The 14,530-nt window shown below is 39.3% G+C and overlaps 2 protein-coding genes across 2 annotated transcripts in view; both read left to right on the plus strand.

Moving 5' to 3' along the window:
- LOC123978277 (NACHT, LRR and PYD domains-containing protein 12-like) overlaps positions 1 to 5,916 on the plus strand; it is a 165,678-nt gene extending 159,762 nt beyond the window's left edge. The window contains exons 7-9 of the mRNA XM_046061447.1: positions 2,999 to 3,172; positions 5,088 to 5,134; positions 5,363 to 5,916. Coding sequence (XP_045917403.1) covers positions 2,999 to 3,172; positions 5,088 to 5,134; positions 5,363 to 5,916 — 775 coding nt within the window. The remainder of the gene's footprint in view (positions 1 to 2,998; positions 3,173 to 5,087; positions 5,135 to 5,362) is intronic.
- A 5,991-nt stretch (positions 5,917 to 11,907) lies between these two features.
- Positions 11,908 to 14,530, plus strand: part of LOC123977326 (NLR family CARD domain-containing protein 3-like) — a 7,226-nt gene continuing 4,603 nt past the window's right edge. Inside the window, exons 1-4 of the mRNA XM_046059914.1 lie at positions 11,908 to 11,934; positions 12,315 to 12,396; positions 12,927 to 13,155; positions 13,434 to 14,432. Of these exons, the coding sequence (XP_045915870.1) occupies positions 12,394 to 12,396; positions 12,927 to 13,155; positions 13,434 to 14,432 (1,231 nt within the window). The 5' untranslated portion in view covers positions 11,908 to 11,934; positions 12,315 to 12,393. The remainder of the gene's footprint in view (positions 11,935 to 12,314; positions 12,397 to 12,926; positions 13,156 to 13,433; positions 14,433 to 14,530) is intronic.

Here is a 14,530-nt window from a genome sequence, read left to right on the forward strand (position 1 = left end):
AGATAAATATAAAATTAGTAAAATAGAATAAAATAAAAGGGATAAAATAAAGTCAAATAAGATCGGGAAAGGCTCTCCTATAAAAGTATGTTTTAAGAAGGGACTTAAAAGAGTTCACTGACTCAGCTGACCTGATTTCCTCGGGCAGGCTGTTCCAGAGCCTCGGGGCCCTGACAGCAAACGCTCTGTCCCCTTTAGTTTTCAGTCAAGACTCTGGAACAGAAAACAGACCTCTGCCCGAGGATCTCAAGGTACATGCTGGTGTGTATGGGACTAAAAGTTCAGAAATATAACAAGGCGAGAGGCCATGAGAGGCTTTAAAAGTGATCAATAGAATTTTAAAGTAAATTCTAAAACATACTGGGAGCCAGTGTAATGAAGCTAAAATAGGAGTAATGTGGTCATATTTCTTTGTTCTGGTTAAAAGCCTGGCAGCTGAGTTCTGGACAGTCTGGAGTCGATCAATAGATTTTTGGGTTAATCAGGTGAAAAGGCTGTTGCAATAATCCAGGCGCGAGTAAAATGGTCTCGGGTGTCCTTAAAAGTTACCATTGATCGAATTTTTGCTATATTTCTAAGTTGATCAAACCAGACACCAAGGTTCTTTGCTACAGGCTTAATGTGATTTACTAGGGAACCAGCAGATGGCAGTATTTGTTTTGCCATCTTCTGGGACCCAAAGACCAGGATTTCTGTTTTGTCTGAGTTCAGCTGGAGGAAATTATTTGACATCCATTTTTTTACTTCACAAAGGCAGTTGTTAAGTGAACTCAGCATTCCAGGGTCTGTGGATCTGAAGTATATTTGTGTGTCATCAGCATAAATATGAAAAGAAATGCCATGTTTATGGATAATATGTCCAAGGGGAAGCAGATACAAGGAAAACAAAATGGGTCCTAAGACCGACCCCTGAGGCATACCATATTTAACTGGACAGAATGAGGAGACATAGTTGTTTACAGACACGCAAAACTTCCTATTTGACAGGTAGGATGAAAACCATTCTAGGGCAGTACCAGAGATCCCCACCCAGTGCCTCAGTCTGTCTAACATGATGTTGGATTCAATGGTGTCAAAAGAAGCGCTAAGTTCCAGGAGTACCAGTACTGAGCACATGCCTTCATCAGCAGACATTAAAAGATCATTGGTGGCTTTAAGCAGGGCAGTCTCAGTGCTGTGGTACTTCCTGAAACCAGTTAGAAACTTTTCAAATATTTTTTTATTTTCCAGTACAGTGAGCAGCTGTTTGGACACAATTCTTTCTAGAATCTTTGCAATAAAAGGCAGTTTTGAAATTGGTCTAAGATTTTGTGGGAGGGAGGGATCTAAACCAGGTTTCTTTAAAAGTGGGTTCACGCAAGCCGTTTTAAAATAATCAGGGACACAACCACTTAATGTTGCACTAGAGCACCAGCATCTCAGATCAAAGCAAATGTGCAGTATGGCCCTCCAGAGTCTATCAAGAAAAAGATACATTTTGTCCTTGCAGATTATTGGCGGCATGGTAGTGCAGTGGTTAGTGCTGTCACCTTAAAGAAAGAGGTCGGGGCTCAAACCCCGGCTACCCCGGTTTGACTATGTGTGATGAGAATATTGTAAAACACATTAATTCAAACTGGACTTAAACAAAATATAACTCACCAAATTGCCTTTGTTAGTCTTTCCACTGCTCCACCTCCACTAAAAGTGCAATATGACTACATTTTGGAAAGAGTCCCTATAGAGATAGACCTTTTTGTTAAACAGTAAAATTCTCTTTGTTTTACCAGAAGCAGACTCCATTGAAAACAAAAATTTGACCTTGCAGATCATAATTAAATGCTATTCACAAACTCAGAAGCAGACAGAAACAAAATAAAACTCATCAAAACCCCCTTTTAGTGTTTCCACTATTCCAACAATCACCAAATCTGGTTTATTATATAAAATCCTTCATTCACAGCATAAGTTGAGAAAAGAAACTGCTGTTGTACCACTCGCCTCAAAGCTAACAGCTTTGCAGTGAGGAACTGACATGCACCAATATGCACAAGTAGACAGACCTGCTACCGAAACACAGAACAGAGATGCTCATATGATAATACAGAAGGGGTGTAACGTCATTTTCTGCTCACAACGCTATTACACCAATAACTCTTTACATAGCAATAATTGGTTGCTGCTATATTAATGTTCAGAATCTCACACAGAACATTTATACATTTCGGTTAAAAGAGCAGTCAGTAACACCTGAATAAACAATGCAAAACATTCTGTATCTCTCCCCTGCTCATATCACTCCCCAAAGTCCCTCCCACCAAACCCACAAGAAGGAGCCAGTTGCCCTAGAAACCACGTTAGTCGGTTCGCTTGAAAGTTGAATGGAGTTAAGTGATGGGTGTTAAGTACCTTAGGGTCTTGTTCGCAAGTGACGGGACAATGTGGCAGGCGATTAGCCATAGAATCAGAGCAGCAGGGACGGTATTGCATTTGCTCCACCACACCGCTGTGACAAAAAGAGAGCTGGACCGGAAGGACCAGGAGGAGGCCTCATGAAAGACCAAAAACTAGTTAATGTGGCCTGGGAAAGGGAGGTTTGGGGTCCCCTGCTGGAGCTGTGGCTCCCGCAACCCAACCCCGATAAGCAGTTGAAGATGGATTGAGTAATGTTGTCAAATATGCACATTTCTTTTAAGGTTGAGTGGCTGTAGTCTGTCAGAGAGAAGTTGTGAAACTCTGTCCTCAGTTGTCAACTCACAGTCCTCTGTTCTGAGAGAGCTGGACCTGAGTTACAATGACCTGAAAGATTCAGGAGTGAAGTTGCTATCTGCTGGACTGGAAGGTCCTCACTGTACACTGGAATGTCTCAGGTCAGTATCAAGCTGTTTAACAGTTGACCTTTTAAATCTTGCTCATCTTGCTTAAGGTCAATGTTAGTGAAGATGGTCAACATCTGTTGGATTTTCCTGCTGACATTATTTTCTAAAACACTGAGTTTACAATGTTTTCGTAATTCCAGGCTGTCAGTTTGTCTGATCACAGATGAAGGCTGTGCATCTCTCGCATTAGCTCTGAGCTCCAACCCCTCCCATATGAGAGAGCTGGATTTGAGCTACAATCATCCAGGAGAGTCAGGGGCGATGCTTCTTTCTGCTGGTCTGGATGATCCACACTGGAAACTGGACACTCTTAGGTATGGACAGACAACAAGAAGCAATACACTGCAGTTGCCTCTAATTTCTCTAATTTTAAATCCTTTTATTCATTCTTTTCAGAGTAGGCCTAAGTTAGGAAACGTATGGATCTCCAGAAGTCTTATTGAATGAAACACCCATTCATTAGAAACATCAGAAACTTGGAAATAACATCATTATTAAGTTGGACCTGCTAGCAGCACGACCCAAGGGATTGAAATGTTGGTCGGTCGAATACTTTGGTCTAGACTGAAATATTGAAAGAACTACTAAATGTGTTGAGTTTAAGGAGGATTCAGCCATAGTGAAAAAAATTACACAGCCAAGGGAGAAGGTATTATTCCAAGAAAAATCTCTGAGAACAGTCATAAATTTATGAGAGAAAAAATTGTAGAGTAAATTTTTAAAAATATTTTTGAGATTGCAACAGCCATCACATGAAAGCTACTTCCACCAACCAGTATTATGATATGCATCTTTCTGTTTAAAGACCAAAAGCATAAATAAACTTGGGAAAGACACTTATAAATGATCTAAGCCAAGTAAAAAGTGCTTCATAGTGCCACCAAGAGAAAGATGAATTGAAAAACCACAGAAAATAATAAAATGAGGATCTATTGACAGAAATGCCATATAAGATCCATAACTATATTTTCAGTGGTATGTAAAGACCTTACATAATAAACCATTATTTTTTATTACCTTAGAATGAGCCAATTATATCTACATAAATGCGGGCACCCCCTTCATGGACATCGCCACATTGCATCGTCATGTTTCTACAGTAGCTGAAAGCGGAAACAGTGCTACAGAGTGCGTTTTGTCACTAAGTTGTTCTTCTACTTCTTCAGGCAGAGGACATTTAGGGGAATCACATTCTGTGATGGCTCTTTCAGAGGTGTGTATTTTTTGCCGCTATCAAAGCACCGTAATCTGGCAACAGGCCACATATTATTGTTGGTGGGCAGTTTTGGCGATGGTCCATAATTACAGAGAGAATTAATGTGTTTCCCTTGTCAATGTTTGTATAAACTTTATTTAATGTGTGGTTTATAATGGACTGTGGTACAGAAACAGTGACACACTCTTGGCTTACATTTTCCATGTTGTCTGTCAGTGGCCAAGTCACAATAACACATGGTTTTACTAAATAATTAAGTAAATGTAATTTCTTAATAAATATACCTAAAGAACCCTCATTTCTTGACTGGCCACTCTCTGCTGTCTCAGAAGAGACACCTTTTGTGCTGTGTCAGACACCGTAGCTGTCCTACACTCTTTGAAAGGTTACGGGGCAATGGTAGACTGGTTGGAATTCACAACCCTCACCACTAGATGCCACTAAATCTTACACACTGAACCGTTACATTGTTCTCTGAATATTACCTACCTCCTTTGGCTATAATGGCCATAAAACTGATGTCATTTTAGTCCAAAATCACAATTTTGTCTTGAAAGGCTTTTTTTATTTTATACGATCTCTTTCCTCAAGTCCTCTGTTTCTAACATGTAAATTACACAATGCAAGTTGTATCTGGTGGTTAGACTAATCTGAGACCAGTATGTAAACATATTCATGTGTGAATGCAGGTCAGACTGTTAATTTCAAGGGACAACATGCAGAGGACAATATTTGACATTCTGTTTTATAATGAGGGTGAACATCAATAAAAACCACAGCAGGTCTGTGGTGACTGTGCTTTCTTCTTATTTGTAGCTCACATTAACTTCTTTTTCTTCTTCACCACGTCTTTTTCTCTCAGACAGTGAAAGAATCCTGGAAACAGTTGACACCGATTAGTTTTGGCCTGTTTCTCTGTCACACTGAAAAACTGAGGAACACTGCTTCATGTTGAACAGCAGTTAGGACTCATGTTGGATAGAAAATCACTCTGACTGTGTTTCTTCTTCCAGGGTGGACCATGGTGGAGAGCAGTGGTTAAAACCTGGTCCGAGGAAGTGTAAGTGTGAATTCACTCTCACTCATGATGACAAAACAGCACACAGTCAGTTTCTCTTTCAGTACAAAGTTGATAGTTGTGGTATTTATTCATTCAAACATTACTGACTAAATGCATCATCATTAAACTTTATATAAATGAACAACATCAGCACACAAACAAAGAATAAACCTTCAGATGTGTCTGATGATAAACTGCTGCTGTGTTGTGTCTCGTTCTCTCCATCAGATTTCTGTGAACTCACACTGGACACAAACACAGCACACAGAAAGCTCAAACTGTCTGACAACGACAGGAAGGTGACATGGGTGACAGAGAAGCAGCCATATTGTAAACATCCAGAGAGATTTGACCGCTGGGCTCAGCTGCTGTGCAAAAATGGTCTGACTGGTCGCTGTTACTGGGAGGTCGAGTGGAGAGGAATAGTTTATATATCAGTGAGTTACAGAGGAATCAGAAGGAGAGGAAACAGTAAAGACTGTGTGTTTGGATGCAATAATCATTCCTGGAGTCTGAGGTGCTCTGATGACTGTTACTCTGTCTGTCACCAGAACAGAGTAACAGTCCTCCCTCTCTCCTCCTCCTCCTCCTCCTCCTCCTCCTCCTCCTCCTCTAACAGAGTAGCAGTGTATGTGGACTGTCCTGCTGGCACTCTGTCCTTCTACAGAGTCTCCTCTGACACACTGATCCACCTCCACACCTTCAACACCACATTCACTGAACCTCTTTATCCTGGGTTTGGGTTTGCGTCTGGTTCCTCAGTGTCTCTGTGTTCTCTGTAGAATGGAGACAACTTCCAGCCCTGTGGTTTAAATGTTGGTGGTTGATGAGGCTTCACTTTGGTTAACATCTGGCTCACTGATTGTGCCTTTAATATGTTTTCTTAGAAACGGTTAAATTATCTCCTCAGGGCTAAACTTGTTGTGTACAAACTGTGTTGACTTTTATTTTCACTTTAATAAAGTTTTCTTGGAGCATCTAGTAGCTGCTGATGGCTGCAGTTTTTCTCATTCACAATCAAGAATCAACACGTATAGTCTTGATTTATTCTGCAGAATTTGATCCTCACAAACACTGTGTTTACACAACTTATAAGCTCTTATTAAAATGTGTTAATAGTTACGCCATAAACATTAATAAGAAGTTTATTAACATCTAAGTTTTTTTCAAAATATTAATAAACAGACTTATTACTTCTTATTAGCTCCCCTATGAGCACTTATTAGAAACATGTTATACCTTATGAACATTAATAATGATTATTAAAATGAATGAGACTTAATGAGTGCTAGTAATACCCTAAAGCTTATTTATTAGCTTGTAACATATTTTTCTATTTATAGACCACTTATTTATGCTAATAACATGTTTACCAAGAATGGGAATTTCCTAAAGAAAATGTGTATAAGAGCTGCCAGCTGTTAGCTCAAATAGTGTTGTTCCACATACAGGTAAAAGAAAGTCTTTATCCACTTAACTATTCAGATACACTATCAGTGTGATGTTTTCAAACAGTCTTCCTTGATCCACTGTGTTCAGTGACATGAAATGCCACCAATACGATATAACCCTGTGTACCCTGTGTGTGTGTGTGTCTGCCGATGTACTCTCCGTTGTGTTCTGGCATCAATAACATGGCACAGTTATGGATTTTCTTTCACTTTTTTACTCCACATCCAAACTTTACAGAGAAATTTAAGATGAATTAACTATAAAGGAAAAACACTTAATCTTATTCTAATTTAATTTAACGAGGCAAAAATTCATTTCAAGCATTTGCTGAAATTCATAAAGGGATATTGTTTTTTTTTATTCTGTATTTTGTCTTGTTACAACAGCTTTACACGTGCTTTTCTTTTCACGAGCCAATCAGAAACAGTGAATCTAGCAGTTTAGTGAAGGATTTAAAGAGATCAGTTTCAGAAAAGCTCTACAGCAACACATCGACCTTCAGAACAACAGCTGAGAAAGGTTTTTCTTTAAGCACGTCCGATCAAAGCTCAAATCCAGTCTTTGGGCTCAAATGAGCTTCTTGAAGATTTAAAGTTTGTGAAATGAAACGCAGAAAGCACTTTGAAGCCATTGGCTGTAAATCAGCATTTGTAAAAGTGTAAAAAAAAAATTTGTAAAACATAAAATGAGATAATATTATTTTTAAACCGATATCATTTGTGCATAAATTTGATTTATAATGTTGAATCTTTTATTTTATTTTAATATAGATATGAATTTACTTATTTTTCTGCAACACTTCCAACGTGAGAAAATTGTGCGTATTACAATGCATTTTGATATTGGAGCTGATGTTACCATTTGTCAAAAGAAAAATTTGGACTTCTTTTATATTCTATTTAAGTTTTATTTTAAACCTAAATTTATAAATGACATAAATTTATAAATTTAAAAGTTAAATAACGGATTAAAGATATTTCATGTAAATGTTTTGGTGGTAATAATGTATAATATACAATGATTATTATTGTAAACAGTCTCAAGTTCTGTTACTTTCTTTTAGTTTTGTGTGTCCTCACAAATACTGTTTTTACATACAGAGTTGTCACAAAAATGTAAATGTAAAATATCCTTAGAAATACTGTTTTTACATAAAATGTCCTCACAAATACTGTTTTTCACACAGTGTCCTCACAAATCTTTTTTTTCATCATAGTCCCCACAATACATGTTTTTTACACAGCGTCCTCGCAAATTCTGTTTTTGCAGAAAGGTAGTCACAAATAATGTTATTACAGAAAGAGTACTCAATTAATGTTTTTTTCACAGTGTCCTCACAAATACTGTTTTTACAGAAAGTAGTCACATATACTGTTTATACAGAAAGAGTACTCAATTAATGTTTTTTTCACAGTGTCCTCACAAATACTGTTTTTACAGAAAGAAACCTCACAAATACTGTTTTTACAGAAAGGATAGTCACAAATACTGGTTTTATACAGCGTAATCAGAAACTGTTTTTACAGTGTCCTCACAAATAATTTTTTTACAGTGTCCTCACGAATACTGTTCTTACGCAGAGTCCTCACACATACTGATTTTATGCAGAGTCAAATGTAATGTAAAGGCTCCGTATTTGTATAGCGCCTTTCTAGTCTTTTCGAGCACTCAAAGCGCTTTTACACTACATCTGCATTCACCATTCACACACATACATACACTGAGCCTAACATTACACTAAAATTCACACACATCCATACACTGGCAAAACAGCTGCCAGGGGCAAGTTCACTTCAACATGCAGCCTGGGGGAGCCTGGATTGAACCGCCGACCTTTCGTTTAACAGCCAATCCATTTACATAGTCGAATTAGAATTTTCAGTGATTGCCTATTGTCAACTGATAATCTGTGTGTCGGGAAGGGGGGGGGTTCCCATGGTAGCTCAGCTTTAATTTTGAGAAGCTGAAGAGCTGCAATCTCTATTCATTAGTCACTGTAACATACAAGCTACATTTACAGCTAAACTGAGGTTTATTGTTTATTGACCAGATTCTTTCTGCTCTGCTCTCCTGCAATTCACCTGTCTCGTACAGAGTTGTGCACGTCCGCCGACTCACAGTCAACTGAATGCACATCACGGTTCCTTGAGGGTCTATTCCAAGTACTGTTTAAAAACAAATTAATATTCTTTGAGTGGTTCATCAATGGTGATGAATGATTCAAATGTCCTGCAAAGTTCACACACAACTCTGCACATCACCGGTGCTACTGCTGTTCTGTCTCTCTCCTACCACGCACACACTACGCCACACATGTGCACTGGGACCCCCTACCTTAAGGTTTAGGGTTACAATTTTAGATTTTTTCACGACCTTTAAAAAGATTTAGTAAAAGATTCTGTCTTTTCACACAAGGCATTATATGTTGATATTTATATCACTATAGGCTGCATACTAACTTATTGGGAGAAAACCAGTAGTTCAAAAATTAGGTGTAATAAATTTGGTCTAAGTTACAACACTTACAACACTTGGGGATGAAAAGTAAATGAAATTATAGCAATTTGTAGGATCGTAGAAAATATATTGTGGTTGTACAAATTACAAATTGGGGGTTTTCAACTGTGAGGTGTGGGTGAACTGTATCACTTCATGACAGTCTAATTCATCTGATATATTTTGTGGCCAACATACTGAACTTCTGGGTGAATCTGGGGGCTGTGTAACATATATTGGGTCCATCAGAATCTGTTTAGGTCTAAAAGGTTTCTGTCAGCCCTGAACTATGTGTACTATGAGCTTGTTCATCAGATGGTTAGTTAGCACTATCTAGTGGACAGGTAGCAGAACTACATCATCTGATGTGTGATTCTTCTGACATTGACTGGGTTTCTGCCACCTGTTAGACTGGTTTTGACGTCACTCTGATGTTTTTTAGACGTGGACTCTGAAGTTATGAGGATGTAACGTCGTCCTGAGAGCAGATGCACACAGACACCAGGACTGACGAGGAAAGAAATGAGCAGCTTCTTCTCTCCCAGTGTTTCCTCCACACATGAAGGTGCAAAGTGTCTGTAAGTTGACCTGAAGTGAGTTCAGCAGGTGAGAATCCGAGAGGTGTAAATGTCTGATAATCAGGATCACTTTGATCACATTGTGCTGGATCACTGTTTAACTGGACAGTAGAAATGCTTCTTGATGCTGATTGGCTGTTCTTATTATCTTATTATTATCTGTTTGAGCCAGGTGAAAACATTCTTAGGAATTCTATTTGAGTTAAAGAACAATGATTTGAGGATTATTTTCATGTATAACTTGTATTGATTCACATACAGAATCAACAGCAGTTTGATTAGAATCTGAGATGACATGATCAGTAGAAAATGCAGGGAGTGTCTGAACTGGTTGGGCAGCTTGGATCAACTTGATTGAGGTTTTGTTATTAACTGTTTGTACTGTTTGTGAGTGTTTTTTTAAATTATTTATTTAACATTGCGGTGCAAGCATATAGTATAACTAAACTAACTTGCTGTATTTGTATAGTACATTTCAACAACAAGGTAATTCAAAGTGCTCATGAAAGAATTATTACTATGCAACATTTATGGATAAAACCAACGAAAAATATACACTATAAAAAAGTTTTGATTTCAGTTAGAAACACATTTTCTGAGCACTATTACAAATTGTTAGATTATAAAGAAATAGAAATAGTGGTGCCACATCAACTTCTGGGATTAAACAGGATTTTGGGGTATGCTATGACACATTTGGAAATCAAACAAATGGTCATTGTAAGTACTATACCAAAATTTGAAATATAAGTGCTAGTTACAAAATCTGTGGTTATAACTAATAACGGGGCTAATACAACAAACCTTTAAAATGTTGGATTGGAACAAAAAGGAGAGTTGTAGGTTTCTTTATAATTGTAATAAAATAAAGTTAATTTGGGGAGTGCTATATTTGATTTGGTTTCAAAATGCAGAATTGGGCTTTCTCTTCTTCAATTTATACAACAACTCAGTATCAAGACTACACCCTGAGCACAGTTTGGGGGTGCTACACCAAATTTTGAAACATGAGTAAATACATTTTAGGGTCATTATGACAACTTGTCAGATTTTTAAATAGCCTAATTATGGCAGAAAACCAAATTGTGGCATTGAACAAGTAAGCTGGGTCCTGTGGGGGTGCTATGAAAAAAAACGGAGTTATCAGATGCTATTTAGGGCTCCAACAAGGTTTCTGTTGGCCCTGAATATTTCAGACATTTTACTGAGAGGAAGGAGAACTAATGTGTCCTGAGATGTAAAGCTTGTTGTAATGAATGAGTGCAGCTCTCTCAGCATGTTGTTGTGTTTGTGTGAAGGTGTGGGCTCTGCTATGAATCAGTGTGAGGACAGAGAGGAGGGAGTCCCTCCCTCTAAAAGCACTCTGTGTGGGGAACATGACAGCCAGACCAAAGCTCAGAGGTGAGATGAGGATTTCTAACTGTCCAGGACTCTTCTCCATGTCAGAGCTCAGCACTGAAATCATTCCAGCATTTTTATTCACACTCAAAGCTCTGTTTGTGTTGTGTTCAAGCCCAGAGCAGCAGCAGGGAACAGACTCTGCTGGACCTGGACCCAGCTGCGTGTCCATGAAGAGTGATTGGTCTAAATCACATAACTGTCCTGAACAAAAGTAAGATTTTTAAACGTTTGTACTGATTTGTTGAGCGCCTTAGGCTGACTGAGCTTTTCCTAGTTAACATCAGCTACAGTGATCTTCTTTATCCTTTTGTGGCATCCTAGGAAGTGATTTACCTTCCACTGAGACCACAATTCTAAATGGCTCTTGGAGGAGGTGTTGTCAGGATGAGTTCTGAATTCAGACCCTGTTCACTCTCCAAGTTGGAGATACACTTTTAACCTACATTTAACTGCATAAGCTGCAGCTACACATAAGCAAGCTAATGACTAACATACCTGCAGTGTGTTTATTTTTCCTCTCAAAGGACACACCATCAGTTTATCTTCTGTCACTGCTTTATCTTTAAAAACAAGTAGTTTACTGTAGTTTTCTGAGTTAGTTAGCCATGGTGAGGTTTCATTGTAGCTGCTTTTCTTACTGAAGGTTTCTCTAAACACACTTGATGTGACAACAGGTCAATGGTGCCATTTAACACGAGACGATCTTCAAGATTAACACTTCAGGACAACCTTCATTTGTCATTTCATTGTTCATACCAGGATCCATCAGCAGAGACCAGACTCTCCTGAACCCAGCTGTGTGTCCATGAAGAGCAACCGGTCTAAAGGTTTCTACACTGACTTCAAAGCTGGACATAACCATGTTGAAAAAAAGTAATAATCCTAGCTATCAGGCAGGTCTTGGTCAGGCACAGAAACAAACCACAGATTCAAAAAACAATGCAAAAACAAATGTCAAACACAAGTACTAATGTTAAAAATGTAAAAAGTATGAGCATGCCCTTTTATGTGCTCATACTTTTTACTGTAACTGTAAGTCCATTTAGAATCCAGTATGGTCTCACCAGCCTCCCAGTCTGCTGATGTCCACTGAGACACAGCAGGATGAGTTAAACAGCAGCATTTTATCCTGGAAGAATTTCAGTGAACCTGTGCTTTTATCAGTGTTGTGTTTCTATCAGGATCCAGTAGATATAACACAGCCCATGTAACACTGTTTGTCATTATATGTTCAAATCATATTTTCTTCACAGAGTTAAACGGCAGAGATCACAGGTTCCCAGTGGTCAGTCTGCTCATCATCATCATCAAACAGACCTGGCCTCCATATTTATGGTGTGTAAATGTAAAAACACAGCAAATACAGCTAATTACAACAAACACAAACACAGTACCAGCTGATACTCTATTATGTGATCAGATATTTCAGTGAAAATCTTGTGCAGCGAATAGGGATACGCTGAGTCTGGGTGCTAGTTCTGTGCTTGTCACAGCAGAACATCACTGAAGGCCAAATCCTCAAGAGTAGCCTATGAAATAAAGAGCTGAGAGATGGTTGATATGCTGTTTACTTTTTCCTTTTGCAGTAACAACATAACAGACTGTATGTATAGCTACATCAACACAGGGATATAAAAGTACTGTTTTTCATTCACTGTGTGCCATCAGTTAGGATATACTACCAGCACAGGGTCTGATTAGCACCATAGAATAACCAGCACCATATGGAAACAGTACTTAATAACTTGTTAAATGGTACATTTGACTGATACATTCAGGATCAACGTTTTTGTAATTTACTAAATGTCACGGATGATCTGATGTTGATTTCTACGAGTTCAACTTTACATTTTCTTCTGTTCCAGCTGCTCCAAGAAAACATTGGCAATTTTGTGAAGAACGAGGTGAAGAAGTTCCAGGGAGTTCTGAGTCCAGATTACCCAGAATGCTTAGAGAGTCAGAGGGAGGATGAGGAGGTGTTGGACGGTGAGGAGGAGGAGCAGAGGAGGAGCAGCAGAGAGGCATTTCTGAAGATCACACTGCTCTTCCTGAGGAGAATGAAGCAGGAGGAGCTGGCTGAGCGTCTGCAGAGCAGTAAGAGGATTTGAACAGATTTAACATGATGGAAAGAGGAAATGGAGGCAACATGGGAGAAGTTTCCATTTCAAACTCTGCTGTTAATATGATGCACACATTTGGATCAGATCTATGAATTCTTCTGGGCTGAATCTCAGAAACTGTTCACAAATGATGAGATGAAAAGATTTCATTGAGGAAAATAAATTAAAAAAAGTTTACATGTATCAGATTTACTGTAGCATCCACTTATTAATCACATTTGTTGTTTCTTCCTTCAGGAACTGCTGCTCCAGTGTGCCGACGTAAACTCAAGTCTAACCTGAAGAAGAAGTTCCAGTGTGTGTTTGAGGGGATTGCTAAAGCAGGAAACCCAACCCTTCTGAACCAGATCTACACAGAGCTCTACATCACAGAGGGAGGGACTGCAGAGGTCAATGATGAACATGAGGTCAGACAGATTGAAACAGCATCCAGGAAACCAGACAGACCAGAAACAACCATCAGACAAGAAGACATCTTTAAAGCCTCACCTGGAAGAGATGAACCAATCAGAACAGTGATGACAAAGGGAGTGGCTGGCATTGGGAAAACAGTCTTAACACAGAAGTTCACTCTGGACTGGGCTGAAGACAAAGCCAACCAGGACATACAGTTCATATTTCCATTCACTTTCAGAGAGCTGAATGTGCTGAAAGAGAAAAAGTACAGCTTGGTGGAACTTGTTCATCACTTCTTTCCTGAAACCAAAGAAGCAGGAATCGGCAGGTTTGAAGAGTTCCAGGTTGTGTTCATCTTTGACGGTCTGGATGAGTGTCGACTTCCTCTGGACTTCCACAACAATGAGGTCCTGACTGATGTCACAGAGTCCACCTCAGTGGATGTGCTGCTGACAAACCTCATCAGGGGGAACCTGCTTCCCTCTGCTCGCCTCTGGATAACCACACGACCTGCAGCAGCCAATCAGATCCCTCCTGAGTGTGTTGACATGGTGACAGAGGTTAGAGGGTTCACTGACCCACAGAAGAAGGAGTACTTCAGGAAGAGATCCAGAGATAAGAAGCAGGCTAGCAGCATAATCTCCCACATCAAGACATCACGAAGCCTCCACATCATGTGCCACATCCCAGTCTTCTGCTGGATCACTGCTACAGTTCTGGAGGAGGTGTTGAGGACCACAGAGGGAGGAGAGCTGCCCAAGACCCTGACTGAGATGTACATCCACTTCCTGGTGGTTCAGTCCAAACTGAAGAACACCAAGTATGATGGAGGATCTGAGACAGATCCACACTGGAGTCCAGAGAGCAGGAAGATGATTGAGTCTCTGGGAAAACTGGCTTTTGAGCAGCTGCAGAAAGGCAACCTGATCTTCTATGAATCAGACCTGACAGAG

This window comes from Micropterus dolomieu, linkage group LG10, assembly GCF_021292245.1.
Source record: "Micropterus dolomieu isolate WLL.071019.BEF.003 ecotype Adirondacks linkage group LG10, ASM2129224v1, whole genome shotgun sequence".
NCBI classification, from domain to species: Eukaryota; Metazoa; Chordata; class Actinopteri; order Centrarchiformes; family Centrarchidae; genus Micropterus; species Micropterus dolomieu.